This window comes from Nerophis ophidion, linkage group LG10, assembly GCF_033978795.1.
Source record: "Nerophis ophidion isolate RoL-2023_Sa linkage group LG10, RoL_Noph_v1.0, whole genome shotgun sequence".
Classification (NCBI taxonomy): domain Eukaryota; kingdom Metazoa; phylum Chordata; class Actinopteri; order Syngnathiformes; family Syngnathidae; genus Nerophis; species Nerophis ophidion.
This window is the reverse complement of record NC_084620.1, coordinates 25,139,607-25,163,723: the sequence shown is the minus strand read 5'-3', so window position 1 is coordinate 25,163,723 and position 24,117 is coordinate 25,139,607. Positions and strand designations below refer to the sequence as shown.

Below are 24,117 nucleotides of genomic sequence, written 5' to 3'. Positions count from 1 at the left end.
ACCACCACCAGGTGTGAATGAATGATGGGTTCCCACTTCTCTGTGAGCTCTTTGAATATCTAACAATAGAAAAGCGCGATATAAATCTAATCCATTATTATTATTATTATTATTATTATTAAAAGCTTCCACTGTAGTGGGCGCTGGCCTTTAAGAGGGTAAAATGCCAATGCAAGGTGGTAGAAAATGGATGGAATGATGTGCCACTGTGTTAACACTGGTCCAAGTTCCTTATATACAAAAGAAGCGTCCTTGGAATTTTTAGCAAAAATATTCATTTTTACTAAGGGCTGGTCTAGTCTAATTATCCGGCTGGATTCAGCCCCTGGGTCACCAGTTGAATAGCCCTGCCTTACGTTGTTAATGATATAAAAACAGTACAAAATAAATCATTAAATGCTTTTATAACAACAAAAGATCACAATTACATAGACAGTAATGATGTGTTGTCGGAGTAACCATTATATGCAACAGCAACATTAGTCAGTCTTAAAATTTTGGCTTTGAAATTTGCAGGCAAGCATTGTAGATTGTTCTCTTATAACTCGCCATGGAGCTAGAATCAATTCCATTTGAGCAGGGGACTTAAATGTGGCTGAAAGACTGGACTGTGGCTGTTAGCTTCAGTTGCATGTAAACTAGAGAGAGAGAGAGAGAGAGAGAGAGAGTCTAATAATTACAACTTTTTTGCAAATGTTGATCCGAAATTAGAAATGGCTAACGTCAAGCTAACAGGGAGGTTTGAAGGGGTATGAGCAAGCAAAGTATGAAAAATAATATATTTTCATCGCCGTATCATTTGCCCTTTGATTTTTGCGGATAGCCAGAGAAGGTAGTAACCGCTGCAAATCACGGCTTTTTTATTGTATTTGCAAAATGTACAACCTTTAAATGAATGTCCACTAAATAGCAGACACTTGTAATACTGTTTGAGTTGAACTATCTAAATTGTTCTGTTTTGTTGCTTCATCATTTTCAAGTAACTATAATTTTGAGTGTAATTTTATCTACTGGTATTCTCTAACCAAAATACAAAGTACAGCAATACAAATCATATTCATCTCATAACTGGTAATTCAGTTCGTTTTTCTAAAAATTAAATGTATGTATGTATTTTATTGCATTGTACCTTATAAAAATACATTCTGATTTAGCTTCAATGGCAACTGCCTAAATGTAAGCCATCTTCAAGTAAGAGACAGATTCTAGACAAACAAAAGATTTACAACATTACAACAGTGGACTCACCTCTGTGTGGTTGCCATGCTTGCTGTACATGGAAGACAGCAGCCGGTAACATTCGATGCAACTGTCCTCTCTGGAAATGATGTTGCGGGTCATTTTCTCTGCCTCTTTGGTGTGCCCAGCAGTGGCTAAAACCTGGGCCTGGTTGGACACACAGGAAATGGGTATGCGTTTGATTGTCAGTATACCATGCAGACTTAAATTCATTCAAGTGGATATATTTAGATTGGAAAACATCTAAATTATTAGTTTCTCACTTCCTCCGCTTAACCTGTCCTTGAGCAAGGCTAACGCATTTACTTAAGGAGATGATTGTGTATGTGTGCATGCTAACCAGCGCCAGCCAAATGTCGGTGTTCTCTGGCTGTAAGCGAACAGCCTCTCTGTAAACCCGCAGGGCTTCATCGTACCGTCCAGTGTTGTAGTACAGTGCTCCAAGTGGTGCTAGGATCTCCACTTTTGTTGATACTTCAAGTGCCCTGCAAGCAGAGGTCAAGGATTATGGTTACTGGTTTGCTGAACTTTTGTTACTATGCTCCATACACTGAGGTGGGTAAAGTTGCCAAAAATTGCACTAAAGTAAGAATACTGTACATTTATTGTAATGTGACTCAAATGTCAGTAGTTATCCAAATAATTACCTTACTTAAGTAAGAGTATTGTATTGTTTTTAATTAAAAATATTTATTTTATGGCATGTTAAAATTAAAATAAAAAGAAACCCAAAGCAAAAAAAAACTACAACTACAATGGTAAATAAAAGAAAATAATAATAGAACAAATACCAACACAGCAATTTTTGAACATGTTTACAGATTTACAATTTAACATGTCGAAAAAGGAGTAGGAAGTAGTAAAGTCACAAAGTGTTCAGTGAAAGAACTACTCAAGCACTAGTGAGTACATTCAGATTTATTTGGTCTAAGTTTTTTTTTAAAGCAATTGCACAACAACTGCAGTTTCTGCATTTATGTGCTTGTCAGAGACAGACAGTGAAAGATAGAGAGTTAGATTGGTGAAACTTGACATTGCCTGCTGGAGGAAGTCTCTTTAACAAATTCAAATATGTATTTTTGGTTTAATACCAAAAATAATAATAATGATACATAAATAGAAATATCAAAATGTCACAGTATTATACTATCACCGTATTAAGGCCACAGTACAATATTATTGCAGTACATGTCCAAAAAACTAAAATATTTCAAATGAAGTGGCAAGAATGTTTAGTATGAACACACTTACTGTAATTAAACACAGACCAAATGCTCATATGTTTTTATAATATTTATTTCTAAAAACATGTATTTTTAAATGCAATATAAGTGCAGGAACACCCACTGTAACAAGCCAATAAAAAAAAAAAAACCCTCATAGTTGAGTATATTCAAATTGACAATGTAGACATTAAGTGTGAGAAGTGTAAAACCATAATATTCAGTTTAATGTCTTTCAATTTTAACTTTCTGAGAAGCAGTGTCCTCTGCAGTGCACATGTTATCATATAAGTTTGGAAATGCAGTTTCTCAGAAAAGTTAACTCACGATTTAACTTTTAATAATGTAAATACCTCACAAATTGATGTTTAGCTTTGCTAGGTTCAAATATATTTTCCCTTGGCACCGTGCGGTTTGACAAAGTCTGTTTTGGCTTGGAACACTCGAGATGAACATTAAAGAGGTTGTGTTTTCGCCAGAGTTTGTTTGGGTAACAGTCCCGGTGTCGTGGTCTGGTCTAAAAGGGACGTTTTAATTAAAAGACGGACACTTTGGACTAACTTGTTCTCTTTGAACAGTTTATTCGAAAAATATTTTTGAATACAAATTATTGCGTTGCTAATACAATACGCCTACACTGGTGAGTGGTGATCAGCTATGCTGGCAATCCAAAACAGAATCTACCAAAATTTTGGAAGCCTGTAGTTTTTTTTTCAAATCAGCCAATGCAAAAGTGCCAAAAAAAACCTACACACACCAAGTTTTCGTTTCATACCATTACACGTCACGGCATTATTGTGAACATATTGAAACAGCAATACCTAACAATACAGCTCTATAAATAATTGTAGCGAACAGAGTGAAACACACAATATTACTGAAGTAAATGAAAAAAGTATGTTGCATTAAAAGTACTTTGAAAAGTAAAACGTATCCAAAGAGTTACATAATGGAGTAAATGTAGTGTGTTACTACCGATTTATACAGTATAGTACCATCTTTTTAATCAGTTGCTGTAGCGATCCGAGTGAAACACAAAATATTACTGAAGTAAATGAAAAAAGTATGTTGCAATAAAAGTACTAAGAGAAGTAAAATGTATCGAAAGAGTTACGTAGTGGAGTAAATGTTGTGTTACTACAGAGTTATACAGTATACCACCATCTTTTTAATCAGTTGCTGTATCTCACATTTGTGCAACTATTTAAAGAAATTGTTAAATTGGACAACACTGATGAAATACCACTTTGACACAAAGTAGTCAGTGTACAGCTCATATAACAGTGCAAATTTACTGTCCCCTGAAAATAATCAAACACAAAGGCATCAGGAGTCAGCTAATACGCTGCACATTGTCTTTATGGCTGTCCTTCCAGAATGAAAAGTATTCTAAAATAGGTGCAAAAGAAAGCCCACTAACAGTTTACTGAAGACAAGCAGACTAAGTGGGTTAAGGTCGGCTCGTGATACTGTAGAGACCCTCTGGAGACCCAACCGAAGTAAGTGTGTGTCATATGAATAAAGGGGCAAAAAAACATAATCCATTTGGTACAAACTGCAGGTTGAGCACCACTGGGTTTGTGTAACCATGAGACCAAGATAAATTAATTTGGTTCAGATAGTGTCAATCATTTCTAGATGAGGAGAACAAAGGGGTCCTGTGGTTGCCTACAGTCAAGCATGGTGGTGGGCATGTCCTATTCTGGGGCTGTACGAGTGACACTGGGGAGCTACAGCCAATTAAGGTAAACTTGAATGCCAACATGTAATGTGATATATTGAAGCACACAGCAGTATTCCAACACGATAAGAAGTCACACAAACCCCCAAGACAACCACTGCTTTTGCTTTGCAATAAACTGGCCAAGAATGTCCCCAGGCCTAAACCTTATTGAGCATTTGTGGGGCATGCTCACATTGAAGGTCTCCAAAATACACTAGCTCTGTGATGTCATTATAGAGTAGTGGAAGAGGATTGCAGATACATTCCGCTAAGTTCTAGTAAACTCTATGCCCAAGAGAGTTAGGAATGTTAAAAAATATGTAAGGGTAGCCTGACAAAATGGTGGCACTTCAGACATTTCCCTGAGTTGTATACACACTTGTGTAGCCAACAATTTAGAAATTAATGGCTGTTTGTTGAGGAAACAGTAAATTTAGACTGTTATACAATCTGTACACTGACTACTTTACCTTGTATCAAAGTATAATTTCTTCAATGGTGTCCCAAGAGAAGATACAACACAATAATTGCAGATTTGTGAGAGGTGTAACCCTTTTTGTGAGTCACTATATGTAAACTTCTGACTAATATGTCAATACAGCAGACACCGATATCTACAATGTTACTACCTCTTATACCAAGACTCTGCTTCTTTGTTCTTATTGGAGGAGCGGAAAAGGCGGCCAAGGTTCACCATGGCAACATAATGAACTGGTTTGAGTTGAATGGCTTGTTGATAATGAGCAACTGCCAGTTCCTCTTTTCCTGTGGAAAATACAATATCAAAATAATATCAAATATTTTTTTAAGTATTACAGCATGCCAGAAAAATACTTTCATATCTATATAAAACCATACTAATCAACTTACCAGTATCCACCAGAAACACTCCATAGTTATTATGGAGATCGGAGTTGTCCGGACAATTCTCTATACCTTTCAAATACATTTCATTGGCTTCAGCAAAGCGCTTCTGCGGAAGAATGCAAATATGAATTAGGAATAAAACTGAAAGCTGTCAAAAGTAAGGCATTTAAAGAGGACCTGGACTTTTTTGGGGGAATTTTGCCCATCATTCACTATACTTATGTTCTTTTTTTATGCGTTCTAAATCAAAAATGAATGCGAACAAAAGGCCGCTTACAATGAAGCCAATGGGACTCGCTCTATTCTGTCTATAAAACGCCCTAAAAACATCCAAACACCTCCATTAAGTTTGTATATACGCACTGTAAGTATACATACAGTATATGTAATGTAGTAACAGGCACATTTATAAACACTTTTAATATTTACGTATTTTGATCATTTTAAGTATAGAGCAGCGCATTAATTTTAAAAACACATCATCATGTTCACTTTTTCCTTTGACAACATTACTGATTACTCACTGCAGACTTCATTGGAGCCAAAAAAACATAATTAAACATAATTTACTGTACAATGCCTGCTGTTACTGGGATGCCGACTGATAGGATGTTGATATCTTCCCACTTAGATTTAATCCTTGCGAAGAAAAAATCCGGTTGGAACCAAGCGTCTGATTGTGTTATTTTCGCAATTCTGGGTCTGAATTAGATACCAAAGTCGACCAACTCCTTGGATTATGTCTTCATCATTCTGCTATTCAGGTGAGGGGCATTATTTAATATCTAAAATAAACTTTCACAAACTCAGAGATATGAAAGCAATTCACCAGCCGTTGACGTCAACACAGCAACACAAGCTGTTAGCTTTCTCTGATCAGCGCAGCGCTAAAAATAGTTCATCTGCATTAGCGTTTATTATGAAAATATTTAGTTAATATTCCAGTCACAAAATGTGAATGGAGTAATGATGGCGCTTTTTGGATGTTTTTTTTTTTTTTTTTGGAAAAGGATTCATTGGCAGATCTCAAGACCTCTATTATAAGCAGACTTTTTATTTACAAGTTAAAAGGCATCAAATAAAAGAATACATCCGTCGTCTTGTTAATGATGTCTCATAATTATTGAACGATAGGAAAAATTCAAGAAAAAAGTGCAGTTCCTCCAACAGAAATTTGAGTTTCAAGCTTTAAAGAACTAAAAGTGGGAGGATTGTGAGAAATGCTTTTTTTCCTGTGCTTTTTCAGACAATCCTTAAAGTGTCTCATCTAAAAAGAATTAGGAGAAATACTCTAGTATAAAACTCTTATTGCCCTATATGCTTCTTATTTCCTGACAGTTTATATTAAGAAAGGGCCTTGTGAAGGCAACCAACCACTGCAGGAAAATGGAGACTAAGGCGCTGCAACAGGGTAAGCTAACATAGCATGTTTGTCTCTATTTGGCATTTCAATCTGTGCAAAGTCTGCTGGCTCCTCCACCTCCAAACCCTCCTGCGTAACTTGACGCACACCTGCAAAAAAGGCTGTTATTGGTCGGCTTTTAGTACATTATTCCCTGTGTGTATACGACTTATTCAGAGTGTAAGGTCCAACTTTGCAAACGTTTTCTCCGTAAGTTAAGAACCGTAGAATGTTTACCAAAATTTGATGCAGTCATACAAATGTTATGTTTTAAATTTTTTTCTCATTGAAAATATTGTTTCCAAATCCAAAAAAAAATGAAAGTCCACCTTAACCCAAATTTAAAGGTGTTTTACCTGGTCAGCATAGAGTGACGCAAGACTGGAATAAGCATCTGCAAAATGTGGACCGAAGCTAATTGAGTCCTTTAGAAGTGTCTCGGCCTCCTTCTCCTTCCCTTGTGACCTGGATCAGAAAATCATCACAGTTATGTTCATTAACACTTTAAAGCCTGATAGATGATGGTATACCTCTACAGATGTTAAGGACATGTTTTGTTTGTGCTGTCAAGCATAAAAAATAAAAACAAATTTTAAAAAATTATTATCTGTAACTAATTCATTTAATTTATCTCTTTTTTAATCTTACCTAAAAATGCTGAGAAAAACCCTCAACTTGAGATATTGTGTATTTACTGGTAAATACATTATTATTAAGATAAATAACCAAATATCCCAAAAAGTGGTTTAAAAAGTTATCTACTGTTTTTAAAGACTTAAAAACATTTTCTAACATGAAGTTATATTCTTGCAAGCTTTGTTTTGGTTACTTTTTGTTATAAATGCATCCTATTCCCACTATTTAAAAGTCGCTAACATCATCCACCAAGTGTCGTGACACCTTAAATGACGAACCCCTCAACTTGCAAAGTTTTTGATTTATAAACTTTTAGATAGAGCCAAGGATGCATTTGTGTGCCAACCATGTCTCTTTATAGGAATGCTTCATTCAGTCATTTATTCATTTCATTCATCCTGCAGTCACAAAGCAGGGCGCAGCATTTTTGGAAAGGCAGAGCCCTCCACCTCACTTGCTGCGCAGTACAGTACACTACTAGTCACTTCTTAGCGCTTCAGCGTGTGTGCCTTTTCTTTGCTTTTTCACCTTTTGACAAGATTTATCCATTTTGCTAAATCAATGTAAATTCCAAAAAGGCAAAAGACCAGTATGGAAAGAAGGAGGGAAAATAATATTTGCGAGGAGTATATTCATGATGCTCACAAGTATAGAAGACTCAACAAAGCGGGCTGGAGAAAATGCCAAAGCAGACCTATTTCACAGCGGAGGAGATGAACTACTTCTTGTTCAGCGGCACCTCTTCCAAAGGACACAAACACATAGCCCCTCACCCCCCTTTCTCTCCCTCGGTCTGTCTGCTCCTTTCTCATCAGCTTCTCTTTTGCCAATGTTAATGTAATTGGATTTTACTTTTTTAAATGTTTATTATTGTAGCAACATGGTTATTTAGGTTAAGGATTTTGTGATTTCTCATTGTTTGTTAGGGCACCAAAGGGACTTCTTTGTTTGTGCACATGTTGACAGAGCAGTGCATACAGAAGATCGCAACCTGCTTCAACATTCAAACTTTTCGATTTACAAACCCAGCTCACGAACCCATTACTTTCGTAAATTGAGGTTGCACTGTATCTTTTTTCCATGCGGCAGTAGTGTTGTTGCTCTCAGTTATGCACAAGAGGAGCACAAGGCAACTCGCAGTCATAGAGACAGTAACGTTAGAGACTAAAAATTAGATTAACAAAATTCAAAAACAAAGCATTATATATGACTGTAATAAATTATTTGCAATTATTGCGATAATTGGACACCACTTTTTATAATGCAGTGTTCTTTAAGAGCTAAATACAAATAATTTACCTTTTAATTTATTCATGTACCAGTTATAAAAGTCATTATTATAATATATTTACTCTATATGTTTTGTTAGGTATATAAATAACAATAGAAAATGCGTAACCTCTTTAAGAATGTAAAAGGGTCACTAAAAGTTGGAGTCGGACCAACGTGAGTAGAAATATACCTTACAGGTACACTCCCATTCGATGAAGTAAGACTCCACCCTTTTTCAAGTACTTTTGACCTGCTTTTTAGTGCAATTGAAACTGCCAGACTGCCACGTTGCTAGCATTGACTGGGCAGGTGTCAAATAATTGTTTTTGCTAAAAGGTTTTTATTGTTTGTAAATTAACATTTTACATTACATAAGGGGATAATTTCCTTTTATACTTGTAAGACTTCTACCATGTCCGGCACGACACACATATACAGTATATATAATGTAAAATATGCGCCTAGGCTCAATGAAGATTGGGAAACACTGTTCAGATCTGTGTGTCTTGTGTTTGATTTACTTGAGGAGGTTTCCCAGATTAAAGAGTGCTCGATTATGCTGTGGGTTGGTGTCCAATGCGTTTCTGTAGTAGCGCTCTGCTTCCTCTGGAGTGTGTGTCAGAGTACCAAGATTGTTCATTGCACTGGCATGTCGGGGGTACAACCTGAAAATTAAGATAAAATTAATTGAAGCTAATGGGGGATGGAAAAGCAGAATCCTTTTAGGGATCACACAAAATACATAGTAGGTCTATTAAAAATAGCCTATGAGAAAATGTTCTGAGCCAGTGTATAGAATCTATGAGGTGGAATATTGTCTAAAAGTCTTACAGCACCATTAAATTTATTGTTTAGGCAAACCTTTCCTTACTTTGACAACCTCAAGAGAACAGACACAAATTAGAAGATTAACAATTAAAACACACATATCAATTACCACTATGGGTATCAGTAAATGTTGATAAGGATCTACAAATTCTAAATAAAGGGGCTCAGACAATAAATTATAGTTTGAGTCTTGCTGGCTTCAAAAAACAGTCTACGCCTCAGAATCATAAGGGTACCATCATGTTTGGGTTTGTCATTCTCTGAGAACCATGAGGTAGCCTGCGACAATTATATGGACAAACCAACAAACCTTCCAACATTGTTTTTTCTTCTTAATATTGTTGGTAGGTCTTTAGGTATGTTGTTTAGTGTGTGTATTATGTTGCAATCACTCAATGCAATTTCAATCATGCCGAATGTGGGAATAATGCCCGCCACCCCAGACTTCAGAGCCCTCATACGAGTTAACAAATCAGAGTCAGTGAGTGGGTAAAGCACGGACTGCAGAGTGTGAGCACAACCTTAAAATTGTGAATGGACCTTTTTGAATGTGTACATAAATATACAGCCAGTTAGACCTCATAAGTTTCACCTTAGTGCGTTTTGTGGTTTTAGCGCAGTCCCATAAATTATTAAACCTCTACAACACAGGACAAAAACTCTAAAACACAGGAATAAATATGTACTCTAGTTACTTAGAAACAACCAAAGAATACCTAGTAGCGCGTTATCTACAGGAACAGTCCCAATCGCTCAATGTTTTTCTACATCAGTCTCTGTTGGTTCTTTTTAATTAATGGTTTGCCCTTCATTTTGTCCCCAAAGGATAAGGCATTCTGTGTTTAGTACAGGGAAAGCAAAAAATGTTTAGAAAGTAGATACATTCAGACCAATATTGACCCACATAAGCTGACTGTTTGACTGTCATCTGCAAGGATAAAACCTGTATACTTAAACATTTGAAAGGAACTGTTCGCATGAAATCTACAGTGATAACTAAGCAGTGCAGTGGTTTCAGTATTGAGCCTGTCTCTCCCTTGCTTGCCCCACCCAATGTGCAAGCCAGTGGCAGCTGCTGGTCTTTCAAGTATAAAAAGCTCATTTTCAGCTACTCTCTAAACACAAGTACAGTCTCCAATAACAGATAAAGGATATAAAGATGGATAGTCAAATTCTCTATATCAACATCCATCCATCCATCCATTCATTTTCCTTTGCTTATCCGAGGTTGGGTCGCAGGGGTAGCAGCCAAAGCAGAGAAGCCCAGAATTCTCTCTCCCCAGCCACTTCATCCAGCTCTACCCGGTGGATCCCGAGGCGTTCCCAGGCCAGCCAGGAGACAGTCTTCCCAACGTCTCGTGGGTCTTCCCCGTGCCCTCCTACCGGTCGGATGTGCCCATAACACCTCCCTAAGGAGGCGTTTGGGTAGTTTCCTGACCAGATGCCCGAACCATTTCATCTGGCTAATGTCGATGTGGAGGAACAGCGGCTTTACTTTGAGCTCCTCCCGGATGACAGAACTTTTTACCCTATTTCTAAAGGAGAGCCCCGCTACCTGGCGGAGGAAACTCATTTTGGCCGCTTGTACCCGTGATCTTGTCTTGAACATAGATCGACCGGTAAATTGAGAGCTTTGCCTTCCGGCTCAGCTCCTTCTTCACCACAACGCGAAACAACATTATTAAAATTGAAGAAAACTATGGCAGTGGTTTATATTTCAAAATCGCTGATTTGATCATTTTACTGTCAATTAAAAAGGGATTCAGTGTCATACAGTTCATCCAATCATCGCGCGGAAGCTCAGCGTCGAGGCCAGCTGAGACTGAGTCCACTTCTCATTCACTTCCAGAGACGCTCTGCGTCAGTGGATGGACAAAGTTGAGCATTTAGCCAATTATTGTCTAGTTTGGTTGCAGTGGAACAACTCACTCTAGGCTCAGACATTGATGTCAATAGATGCTCGGCTTCAACACATTTGAATGCACTGTGATGAGAAAGAATGAGAAGAAAGTCCCTTCAGCTGTCGTGAAAGTAGCTGATTCTGAACAAATGTGGAATATATTCTGGCACACATTTAATCAATGAAATGTAAACAAAAAAGTACATATTTGACCACTTTTATATTTACATTTTAGGAGAAGCTGAGCTTCCCTTGGTGTCTTACAGCAAATGCCTCTGGTGCAAGCCAACCACAGGACAAAAGTAAGGATGTAGATCTTATCTTTTTATGGTTTTTGTAATACTGACTAAACATTGTTGGTCAGAGAGTGAAAAGGGGACAACTCTGACCTGAGTGCAATGGTGTAGTGGTAAATGGCTTCTTGGTAACGACTGTTGTCCTTCAGGAAGTTAGCGTAGTTATAATGGACTTTGGCATTGTGAGGAAGAGTGCGGATGCCAGAACTGAAACAAGAAAGATTAAAAAAACAATTACAAATTTTACAAAAAATGTTTTTTCAACTTTTTATTTAACTTTATTTGCCAAGTTTGTGACACTAAAGTCACAGTAGAGCACAAACAGCCATAAAAGAAACATTGCAAGGTTAGATTTAAAACCTAAATGTTTTTTCAACTTTTTATTTAACTTTATTTGCCAAGTTTGTGACACTAAAGTCACAGTAAAGCACAAACAGCCATAAAAGAAACATTGCAAGGTTAGGTTTAAAACCTGTTTTCTTGTAAACTACTTGTTTAGAGGACGCACAGCCTACCTCCACCCTCTCCCACATTGGACCACAGTAATCCAAAGTGCCCCCCCACCTCTGATTTTTGTCCCAGTCCACCATAGCTTACAAGTAAAAAATAATGTTAAACTATTATCATGGGCGTATAATCAAACCCTTAATTACGATGATTTGTGGTTACGACATAAGGCTAGGATGCCTTAGCCTGACAAAACCAGAAAAAGTCTGCATTGATCGGAAAAGTATCCCTTTTATGGGCCCCTGTCCCATCAGACAATTTGTCCCAGGCAATCCATATCCTACATGCTTAACAATATTTTTCCTTGCTTCTCCAAATAGTCTGATGCTGGACTTTGAAATATATCAGGGGAAGGATACATTTTCTGGTCGAAAGTAGGAAATTGGCTGAAACTGGCTGGTACTCAGACAGCGACTTCACATCTTTAAAGCTCATGGATAAACCGCTGGCCAAGGGGCTTTCTATAAACCAAAAAACGTGTCCCAAGCCATGTCAGTTGCCTAAAAACAATAACAAACAACTAAAAAAGAAGGGAGGGAGCGTCATTGATTTTAGTTAAGAGAAGACCCTAATTGGCGATCACAAAGAGGTATAACAACAAGCCAGTGATGATGGCTCCTACCGCAGATAACAAATATCCTAAAGATGTCTGCACCTGATGGTCGAAGAAAGACAAACTCTAGGTCCGGGGGATAAGCCAATGATAAAATGTGTAGAGTGGACCTCTGATTCCATGATAAGTGCATACTTTTAACTGACAAACAAAGGACGGTTCCTTGACTTCAAACCGCATTTGAGAACCTGAGCACATTGGCGACTCAGTTGATGACAGTGAGGAGAGTAAAGAAGACCCACCCATTAAAAAGCAAATTCTACAACCGGAAGCATCATTCAGAAAATAGGGAGCCAGGCACATGTCAAAGATTGTAGACTACAGCCATGCAGAGAGATGCCAAAATCAAGCTTGTAACAAAAAAACATACATGCAACGCATCAGTTGCAAGATGTTCCTTTGGCATTAGAAAAAAGAGAAACTGCTTCCCGGCAGCTAAAAAATGTATTCTCCAGTGGACATGGCTGCAAAATGCAAAATGGAAATTGAAAAAGAAAAGACAAGACTTATACACACCAACCTGAAGAGAGCCTCCCGGGAGAGCCAGACTTGGTTCTGCTGAAAAGTCTTCCAGGAGAAGAGCAGGAGCAGCAGCAGCATTGAGGCGCTAACGAAAGCTGTGCCCCAACGTCCTACCAATGAACTAAGACGACTGAGGCCATGAACCACCAGGATACAGTAACCCATACTGTAGGTGGATAGTCAAAGGAGGAAATGTATGGCAGAAGAGGAGAAAAGTGTCAGTGAATTTATAGAATCATTCTGGTACGTAATTTCTATTAAATGTTTCTGTTTATCTTTAAGGTCATACTTTTTGCTCAAGACTCTTCAATTGACGATTTCAACATGGTTTAACCTACTTTTATTATTAAAGGATTCTAATAACTTTATTGCCATACCAGCACACGACACACAAAATGTCCAAAAATGTAGTACCCAAAGTCCCAGATTCAGCCAAATAAGTAACATCTGAATGATAGCATGGCCAGAGTCACAATTCTTAAAGGTCTGCTATCAAGTGACTGCTGTAGTAGTTAGCACTTTACTTAACTTTTGTCCACCCCTAAGGCCCAAAAGGGGCATTACGTGTTTTCTTTATGTGATATGATTTTTCAGTTTGAAGGTTAGCAGTCTGAAAATTTGCCAGGAATGTTTTTACGTTTAAAAATAATAATAATTGCATTGTGTTTTTGATTGTACTGGACCCCTAAAGGGACATGGGGGAAATTGTTTTTAAAAGAAAAAAAAAAATGTATGATATGTATCTCGTGCGCACGAGAAAGCATTGGATGCGTGCGGATGATTTGAAGTGTGTGTGAAAATGCCAGTTCAGGAGTCAATTCAGCTGTAATTCCAACTAGGACTTTCCCCCATGTGTGACACTCATACATACATACATATATATATGTGTATATATCTATACATACATACATATACATATACATATATATATATATATACATATACACACATATATATATATATCTATATATATATATATCTATATAGATATATATATAGATATATATATATATATATATATATGTATATATATGTATAGATATATATATATATATACATACATATATATATATCTATATATATATATACATACATATCTATATATATATATATATACATACATATATATACACACATACATATATATACACACATACATGTATATATATGTATACATACATATATATACACACATACATATATATACACACATACATGTGTATATATGTATATATACATACATATATATACATATGTATATATATATACACATATGTATATATACACATATATATATATACACACATATGTATATATATATATATATATATATATATATATATATATATATATATATATATATATATATATATATAATGTATATATATATATATATATTTATATTTATATATATACACACATATGTATATATATATATATATATATATTAGGGCTGTGAATCTTTGGTTGTCCCACAATTCGATTCAATATCGATTCTTGGGGTCATGATTCGATAATATATCGATTTTTTCGATTTGATTCGATTCTCGATTCAAAAATGATATTTTTCCGATTCAAAACAATTCTGTATTCATTCAATACATAGGATTTCAGCAGGATCTACCCCGGTCTGCTGACATGCTAGCTGAGTAGTAGATTTAAATGAAAAAAAGCTTATATAATCGTAAAGGACAATGTTTTATCAACTGATTGCAATAATGTAAATTTGTTTTAACTATTAAACGAACCAAAAATATGACTTATTTTATCTTTGTGAAAACATTGGACACAGTGTGTTGTCAAGCTTATGAGATGCGATGCAAGTGTAAGCCACTGTGACACTATTGTTCTTTTTTTATTATTTTTATAAATGTCTAATGATAATGTCAGTGAGGGATTTTTAATCACTGCTATGCTGAAATTATAATTACTATTGATACTGTTGTTGATAATATTCATTTTTGTTTCATTACTTTTGGTTTGTTCTGTGTCGTGTTTGTCTCCTCTCAATTGCTCTGTTTATTGCAGTTCTGAGTGTTGCTGGGTCAGGTTTGGTTTTGGAATTAGATTGCATTGTTATGGTTCTCGCCCGGAAAAGGGTGGAATGCCATCTCCGGGTTGGGGAGGAGACCCTGCCCCAAGTGGAGGAGTTCAAGTACCTAGGAGTCTTGTTAACGAGTGGGGGAAGAGTGGATCGTGAGATCGACAGGCGGATCGGTGCGGCGTCTTCAGTAATGCGGACGTTGTACCGATCCGTTGTGGTGAAGAAGGAGCTGAGCCGGAAGGCAAAGCTCTCAATTTACCGGTCGATCTACGTTCCCATCCTCACCTATGGTCATGAGCTTTGGGTCATGACCGAAAGGATAAGATGACGGGTACAAGCGGCCGAAATGAGTTTCCTCCGCCGTGTGGCAGGGCTTTCCCTTAGAGATAGGGTGAGAAGCTCTGCCATCCGGGAGGAACTCAAAGTAGAGCCGCTGCTCCTTCACATCGAGAGGAGCCGGATGAGGTGGTTCGGGCATCTGGTCAGGATGCCACCCGAACGCCTCCCTAGGGAGGTGTTTAGGGCACGTCCAACCGGTAGGAGGCCACGGGGAAGACCAAGGACACGTTGGGAAGACTATGTCTCCCGGCTGGCCTGGGAACGCCTCGGGATCCCCCGGGAAGAGCTAGACGAAGTGGCTGGGGAGAGGGAAGTCTGGGTTTCCCTGCTTAGGCTGTTGCCCCCGCGACCTGACCTCGGATAAGCGGAAGAAGATGGATGGATGGATGGATGTTATGGTATTGCTGTGTAGTGGTCTGTTGGATTGAATAAAAAAAAAAGTGTTAAAAAAAAAAATTGATATTTTAAAAATGAGAATCGATTTTGAATCGCACAACGTAAACGATTCGATTTGTATTCGAATAGATATTTTCCCACACTCCTAATATATATAAATATATATATATATATATATATATATATATATATATATATATACACACACACACATATATATATATATCCATCCATCCATCCATCCATCTTCTTCCACCTATCTGGGGTCGGAACTTTTTTTTATTTTAATTTTTTATGATATGTATCTCGTGCGGATGGTTTGAGGTGTGTGTGAAAATGCCAGTTCAGGAGTCAATTTAGCTGTATTTCCAACTAGGACTTTCCCCTATGTGTGAATCACACACACACATATATATATATATTAGAGATGCGCGGTTTGCGGTCTCATTTGCAGAGTCTGCGGATAAACCGCGGGTTGGGCGGTGACATGACGAAAAAATAGATTTTAATTAGATTCGAGGGGGGGGCGGTTGAACCATCCGGAAATATTTGATATACATGGTTCTGGGATCGGTATCCTTTGCCATTCAAAGAGCCATTTAAGACCCGTGTCATAAAGCGAAGAAGACAATAGGAGACGCTATTATTCTCTTGAATGACTGCCGGCAGTCACCCAGATAATAAGTATTAGGGCGTGCTATGAAGCCATTGGCTTTGTCGCCTTCTACAACATGTATGATCTGTTTGTCAGTCCGGCATCATGTTGTGTGTGGCTTCCGCGGTAACACTCACCCGACTCCAAGGCATACTGGGTGACACAGAGTACACTAATGGTTGTGATATAAACAATTTTAACACTCTTAGTAATATGCGCCACGCTGTGAAGCCACACAATACACGATTGACAAACACATTTCGGGAGAACATCCTCACAGTAACACAACATAAACACAACACAACAAATACACAGAATCCTTTGTATCTGTGACACATCCTGACTATTTTATACACACCCGCTAGTAGCACCCTTGATCTTGTCCTTTCGGTCATGACCCAAAGCTCATGACCATAGGTGAGGATGGGAACGTAGATCAACCGGTAAATTGAGAGCTTTGCCTTCCGCTCAGCTCCTTCTTCACCACAACGGATCGATACAACATCCGCATTACTGAAGACGCTGCACCGATTCGCCTGTCGATGTCACGATCCACTATTCCCTCACTCGTGAACAAGACTCCGAGGTACTTAAACTTCTCCACTTGGGCAGGGTCTCCTCCCCTGGTGCCGGAGATGGCACTCCACCCTTTTCCGGGCGAGAACCAGGGACCCGGACTTGGAGGTGCTGATTCTCATTCCGGTCGCTTCACACTTGGCTGCGAACTGATCCAGTGAAAGCTGAAGATTCCGGCCAGATGAAGCCATCAGGACCACATCATCTGCAAAAAGCAGAGACTTAATCCCGCGGCCACCAAACCGCAACCCCTCAACGTCTTGACTGCGCCTACAAATTCTGTCCATAAAAGTTATGAACGGAATCGGTGACAAGGGCAGCCTTGGCGGAGTCCAACCCTCATTGGAAACCTGTCCGACTTACTGCCGGCAATGCGGACCAAGCTCTGACACTGATCGTACAGGGAGCGAACCGCCACAACCAGACAGTCCGATACTCTCTGAGCACTCCCCACAGCACTTCCCGGGGGACACGGTCGAATGCCTTCTCCAAGTCCACAAAACACATGTAGACTGGTTGGGCAAACTCCCATGCACCCTCAAGGACCCTGCCGAGAGTATAGAGCTGGTCCACAGTTCCACGACCAGAAAGAAAACCACACTGTTCCTTCTGAATCCGAGGTTCGACTATCCGGCGTAGCAACCTCTCTAGAATAGACCTTACCGGGAAGGCTGAGGAGTGTGATCCCACGATAGATGGAACACACCCTCTGGTCCCCCTTCTTAAAGAGAGGGACTACCACCCCAGTCTGCCAATCCAGAGGTACCGCCCCCGATGTCCACGCGATGCTGCAGAGTCTTGTCAACCAAGACAGCCCCACATCCAGAGCCTTAAGGAACTCCGGGCGGATCTCATCCACCCCCGGGGCCTTGCCACCGAGGAGCTTTTTAACTACCTCAGCAACCTCAGCCCCAGGCACTCATAGGAAGACGTGTTGGTGGGATTGAGGAGGTCTTCGAAGTATTCCTTCCACCGATCCACAACATCCGCAGTCGAGGTCAGCAGAACACCATCCGCACCATACACGGTGTTGACACTGCACTGCCCCTTCCTGAGGCGGCGGATGGTGGTCCAGAATCGCTTCGAAGCCGTCAGGAAGTCGTTTTCCATGGCTTCTTCGAATTCCTCCCGTGTCCGAGTTTTTGCCTCCGCGACCGCTGAAGCTTGAAGCTTGGCCTGTCGGTACCTGTCCACTGCCTCCGGAGTCCTATGAGCCAAAAGAACCCGATAGGACTCCTTCTTCAGCTTGACGGCATCCCTCACCGTCGGTGTCCACCAACGGGTTCGAGGATTACCGCCACGACAGGCACCAACTACCTTGCGGCCACAGCTCCAGTCAGCCGCCTCGACAATAGAGGTGCGGAACATGGTCCACTCGGACTCAATGTCTAGCACCTCCCTCGTGACATGTTCAAAGTTTTTCCGGAGGTGGGAATTGAAACTCTCTCTGACAGGAGACTCTAACAGACGTTCCCAGCAAACCCTCACAATGCGTTTGAGCCTGCCAGGTTTCTCCGGCATCCTCCCCCACCATCGCAGCCAACTCACCACCAAGTGGTGATCGGTTGAAAGCCCCGCCCCTCTCTTCACCCGAGTGTCCAAAACATGAGGCCGCACATCCGATGACACAACTACAAAGTCAATCATGGAACTGTGGCCTAGGGTGTCCTGGTGCCAAGTGCACATATGGACACCCTTATGTTTGAACATGGTGTTTGTTATGGACAGTCTGTGACGAGCACAAAAGTCCAATAACAAAACACCCCTCGGGTTCAGATCCGGGCGGCCTTTCTTCCCAATCACGCCTCTGCAGGTTTCACTGTCGTTGCAAACATGCGCCTTGAAGTCCCCCAGTAGGACAAGGAAATCACCCATGGGAGAACTTTCCAGTACTCCCTCGAGTGTATCCAAAAAGGGTGGCTACTCTGAACTGCTGTTTGGTGCGTAAGCACAAACAACAGTCAGGACCTGTCCTCCCACCCGAAGGCGGAGGGAGGATACCCTCTCGTCCACTGGGTTGAACTCCAATGTGCAGGCTTTGAACCGGGGGGCAACAAAAATTGCTACCCCAGCTCGTCGCCTCTCGCTGACGGCAATGCCAGAGTGGAGGAGAGTCCAGTCCCTCTCGAGTAAAGTGGTTCCAGAGCCCTTGCTGTGCGTCAAGGTGAGTCCGACTATATCCAGCCGGAACTTCTCTACCTCGCGCACTAGCCCAGGCTCCTTCCCCCCCAGTGAGGTGACGTTCCACGTCCCAAGAGCTAGCTTATGTAGCCGATGATCGGACCGCCAGGTGTCCTGCCTTCGGCTGCCACCCAGCTCACACTGCACCCGACCTCTATGGCCCCTGCTATGGGTGGTTAGCCCATTGGAGGGGGGACACATGTTGCCTCTTCGGGCTGAGCCGGGCCGGGCCCCATGAGGACAGGCCCAGTGGACATCCACTATATATATATATATATATATATATATATACACACACAGTATATATATATATATACACACACACAGTATATATATATATATATACACACAGAGAGTATATATATATATATACACACACAGTATATATATATACACACACAGTATATATATATATACACACACAGTATATATATATATACACACACAGTATATATATATACACACACAGTATATATATATATATATATATATATATATATATATATATATATATATACACACACACATTACACAAATAACACGTTTTACCTCTCAGCACAAGCATGGAGCTATGTACCATTTGTCTGTCACAGAATGACATCACACTAAGACATTCAGTGACAATTTTCCAGTGTTTATCAGTGGTAACAAAGGTCTTAACTCATTCTTTCTATGCCACATCAATGTGGAATGCACTCCCAACAGGTATAAAAGTAAGTGCATCTCTATCCTCCTTCAAAACCGCTCTAAAACAACACCTCCAGGCAACTTCAACACTTTATTAATACCCTCCTCCATTCACATCTCATCTCCCCGGATTATAAACAACTCAAATGTACATCTAATGTATATACTTGTTCTTATGCTATCTGAACTCACTATGTTCTCTGCTGGCTGTACATATCCCACTAAATAAGACCTACACTGTTTCAATGTCCACATTTCTCTGTTGATGCAATTGTTGATGACTGAAGTACTGATATCAACCAAAGCTCCTCATCCCACCCCCCGGATTGTAAATAATGTAAATAATTCAATGTACATACTATGATGATTAACTTGTGTGATCACTGTATTATGTTGATAGTATATATTTGTACCATGAATTGATTAACGTGGACCCCGTTAAACAAGTTGAAAAACTTATTCGGGTGTTACCATTTAGTGGTCAATTGTACGGGATATGTACTGTACTGTGCAATCTACTAATAAAAGTATCAATCAATCAATCAATCAATTTTAATTCAAATTTTTAATTCAATACATAATAAATAATGTATTGTATGTGTTTCAAAAAGGCGTCCTATAAAAATAGCACATAAATATAGCATACACTCACCTGGGCATGTAAAGAACTCTCTCGGCCACAACAAATCCCACTCTGAAGAAAAGGTTAGTCGCAGGAATGAAAGGAAACACCAAAAACAATATCCCCACCAACACCTCTTTGCTCTTTTGTCTCTGGAAAATGTGGCGAAAGAGAATATAGAGGTCAGAAAAAACAGGGAGAAACTCAGATGAAAAATAAACCAGATACAATTTTATCAAATTAGTAGGATTTGCTGTCCCCCAAACTGTGTTTTAATTAGCTACGCTGGGATTGTCAGTTCGATATGGTTTGTATTGACTAAACAAATATAATAGTAAGTGGTGAGACACAAGTCACTGAGCACTCCATTCCTTGAAGGGAGTTTTTCCTTGTCTCCATCGCGAGAAGTTCTTTCTTGTGTCTGCTTTACTTGGTTTTAATGTACTGTTTGAGGAACGTTTTTCGAGATTTGCTAAATGACTAAACCTGTGAAATATTTTCAGCTGTTGATTGGCACAATAAAACTGACTTGACCTGTTTATGCACAAACATGCCCACACAACTTAGAAAAAACATAGGTTTAAAAAAAATGTTTTAAAGTCCATTTACCTGCAGTGACCTCATACAGTTCAGGCAGAGGGCAACCATCCCCACAGCCAGTAAAACAGAGGCCACGTTGCGAATATCACACAGCGATTCAACAAGAGGGATGCTACCCACTTGCCAATCATAGCACAGCACAATGGGAGCCAGCAATAACCAGGTGTTGAAGTACAACAGGTAAGAGTATGTCAGAATTCTGTGGAGAAATTTACATACAAAACAAAGGACTTGTTAATCAAAAATATAACAAAATGCACGAAGAGAAGAAAATAACATTATACAGGAACAGACACACTCAATGCTAACTGGACATCAGCATTGTTATCCGTCCATCCATATATTTTCTTCCGGTTAACCGAAGTCGGGTTGTGAGGGCAGCAGCCTAAGCAGAGAAGTCCAGACTTCCCTCTCCCCAGCCACTTTGTCCAGCCCAGGGGACCCCGAGGCGTTCCCAGGCCAGCTGGTAGACTTAGTCTGCCCAACGTGTCCTGAGTCTTACTTGTGGCCTCCTCCAGGTCAGAGCTGTTATCATTTCCTTCAGTAGTTATGTAATGTTTAGTCATGCTAAAATAAACACACAGTCTCTACATGCCTACTAGTTAGGAACACAGTGATAATTTACATATACTGATCCCACTTACTTTAAGCTTTAAATATCCTACTGATATACTGTATGGTCTTCATTGCATCCATTCATGCAACGTTTACATGGGCACCTCATACACAAACAATGAACATCTAAATTATTTTGCATTACAAAAAATACATGCAACCATGCACACGTGATTGTATGGTTAGGGTATGCATTGCATGCATGTGCACACTGCACATGTTGCAAATGTGTTCTTTTTGCGTATGAGACAATGGAGGTTATGTTGTTACATCATGTGCTCCAGCCATCAGACTGTGTTTTCGTCAAGTGCTGTGAGATCCAAGCGTCCATCCCGAGGTCCATGGACGGAAGAGTGAGAAATTAATTGGTCTGCAGTTTGAGGTTCTGGTCCGCAGACATGTTGGTTTTTTGGCAAGGTCCCATCGAAACATATTGCTGTTAAACTAGCCCACCCCAGTGCTTGACTTAAATGACGCCAAGACACTGGGTTTGAAGACATCCATAAAAGTTTTAGCTATCCAAGTCCACCCTCGTTTGACAGTCACCATGCTTACTCACTGAACTCATTCAAACTTTAGAGAGTTGTGAAAATCCATCCCCGTAAGCTACACAATGAGCTGAAACTGTTAAAAGTTGAACAACAACTAAACTTAATATGGGAAACATACAACCTAGATAATACACATAACATCAGTAATACAAAGTGCTTTGTCAGATAATATTATTATACAAACAGACCATTTGTGTGAACAAAGTGTAGAGAGTAAGTTGACAATGTTCACTGCAATTACATGTGGAGCTATACAATAATGAGTGTAACTGCAGTGTAACAAGTGTGTAATACCTCTGAGTAGGTATGTGCATGTATTGCTGACCTGGTTAGCAAGTGAGGAGCAACGGAGGCAGGATTGTCCTGTTCAGAGAAAAAAGGCATGGAACCTCCCATTAACCACAGACGGACTGATATAACAGCCACCACCTGAAAGAGGATAACAAACATTTGTGCAGCCTGGAAGAATGGTACGCCTGTGAGTGAAAGAGATTAAAAATAAAAAACTTTTAGCTCACTAACCAGTAACTTGTCATTTTTAGCAAACGATTAATAGAACAGGGAAATGTGTTTCACATTTGGTTGATGGATAAAATATTAAGTACCAATGGTGTCTAATGTGCTTCACAACTGTAGTTGTTTAATTTTAGTATACACACTGCAAAAGCTCAAAGTCTTAAAAATATTATTTGTCTTATTTCTACCTTATTTAAACCTCTGAACATTATTATTAACATTATTTAGTTTAAATAATAATAAAAAAAGACACCACTAAGTCATATTACCTGAATTGTCTTAATTTCTCTATTTTCTATCATAATTATAATTGATAATTAACCAAGTAAGTTAATAAACTGTGAAAAGAAATGCAACAATGCAATATTCAGTGTTGACAGCTAGATTTTTTTGTGGACATGTTCCATAAATATTGATGTTAAAGATTTCTTTTTTTGTGAAGAAATGTTTACAATTAAGTTTATGAATCCAGATGTATCTCTATTGCAATCCCCAAAGAGGGCCCTTTGAATTGATTATTACTTCTGTGTGAAGAAATCTTTATTTATAATTGAATCACTTGTTTATTTTTCAACAAGTTTTTGGTTATTTTTATATCTTTCTTTCCAAATAGTTCAAGAAAGACCACTACAAATAGCCCCCAGGAGGTTCCTGTGATGCGAGTAAAAAATGTTTGCACTTGCAAGATCTTTTTGCTCACAACTTTTTGGGCACTGTAATAGACTTAGGCAACACTGAATACATCTAAATGGTTGAAAGTGTAAATGTAAGAAACATTTAGTTATCTTTAGTAAGCATGAGATGGCCCAAACACATAAGGACTGTGTTGTTACAAGGAAAAGCTAGCAGGCAACTTGCAAAAAGGGAAATGTTGCAGTGTAAACGAACCTACACAGCCCTACAGAGTTGACCTGAAAACACAAGAGGATCTGGTGAAAAGAAGGTTTGTTCCCTGGAAAACAGGGGCTGGATGTCCAATCAAATATATGTTGTCTATGCACAACCTCTTTGATTCAGAATGTTTGCCCTGGCAACATTTTTTTTGCTTTCAACTTATTGTTACTGTATTAGAATTACACAGCAAGTACTGAAGAAATTGAAATGGTTGAAAAGCAATATTGTTAATTTCCTGTTACTATTGTAAGGGAAATTTAAGGCATTTAGAGCACAGGTGTCAATTTTAAGGCCCACAGGCCACACCTGGCCAGTAGGGACCTGCAATTTATGGTGAAAACCAATAAAGTGATGATAAAAAAACAAACATACATATAATTCCTCCTTTTAGACTATGAGTCTTTCACTGACTG

The 24,117-nt window shown here is 39.1% G+C and overlaps 1 protein-coding gene across 5 annotated transcripts in view; it reads right to left on the bottom strand.

Moving 5' to 3' along the window:
- tmtc1 (transmembrane O-mannosyltransferase targeting cadherins 1) overlaps nt 1–24,117 on the bottom strand; it is a 41,380-nt gene that overhangs the window by 6,140 nt on the left and 11,123 nt on the right. For 3 of the 5 annotated variants that reach the window (XM_061913134.1, XM_061913130.1, XM_061913132.1), the window contains 11 exons: nt 22,620–22,723; nt 21,138–21,327; nt 20,559–20,680; nt 13,027–13,194; nt 11,480–11,593; nt 8,884–9,027; nt 6,811–6,919; nt 5,056–5,158; nt 4,815–4,950; nt 1,580–1,724; nt 1,249–1,386 (listed from right to left, as the gene is read on the bottom strand). In XM_061913134.1, the coding sequence (XP_061769118.1) occupies nt 1,249–1,386; nt 1,580–1,724; nt 4,815–4,950; nt 5,056–5,158; nt 6,811–6,919; nt 8,884–9,027; nt 11,480–11,593; nt 13,027–13,194; nt 20,559–20,680; nt 21,138–21,327; nt 22,620–22,723 (1,473 nt within the window). The remainder of the gene's footprint in view (nt 1–1,248; nt 1,387–1,579; nt 1,725–4,814; nt 4,951–5,055; nt 5,159–6,810; nt 6,920–8,883; nt 9,028–11,479; nt 11,594–13,026; nt 13,195–20,558; nt 20,681–21,137; nt 21,328–22,619; nt 22,724–24,117) is intronic. The other 2 variants (XM_061913131.1, XM_061913133.1) reach the window with 2 other exon arrangements.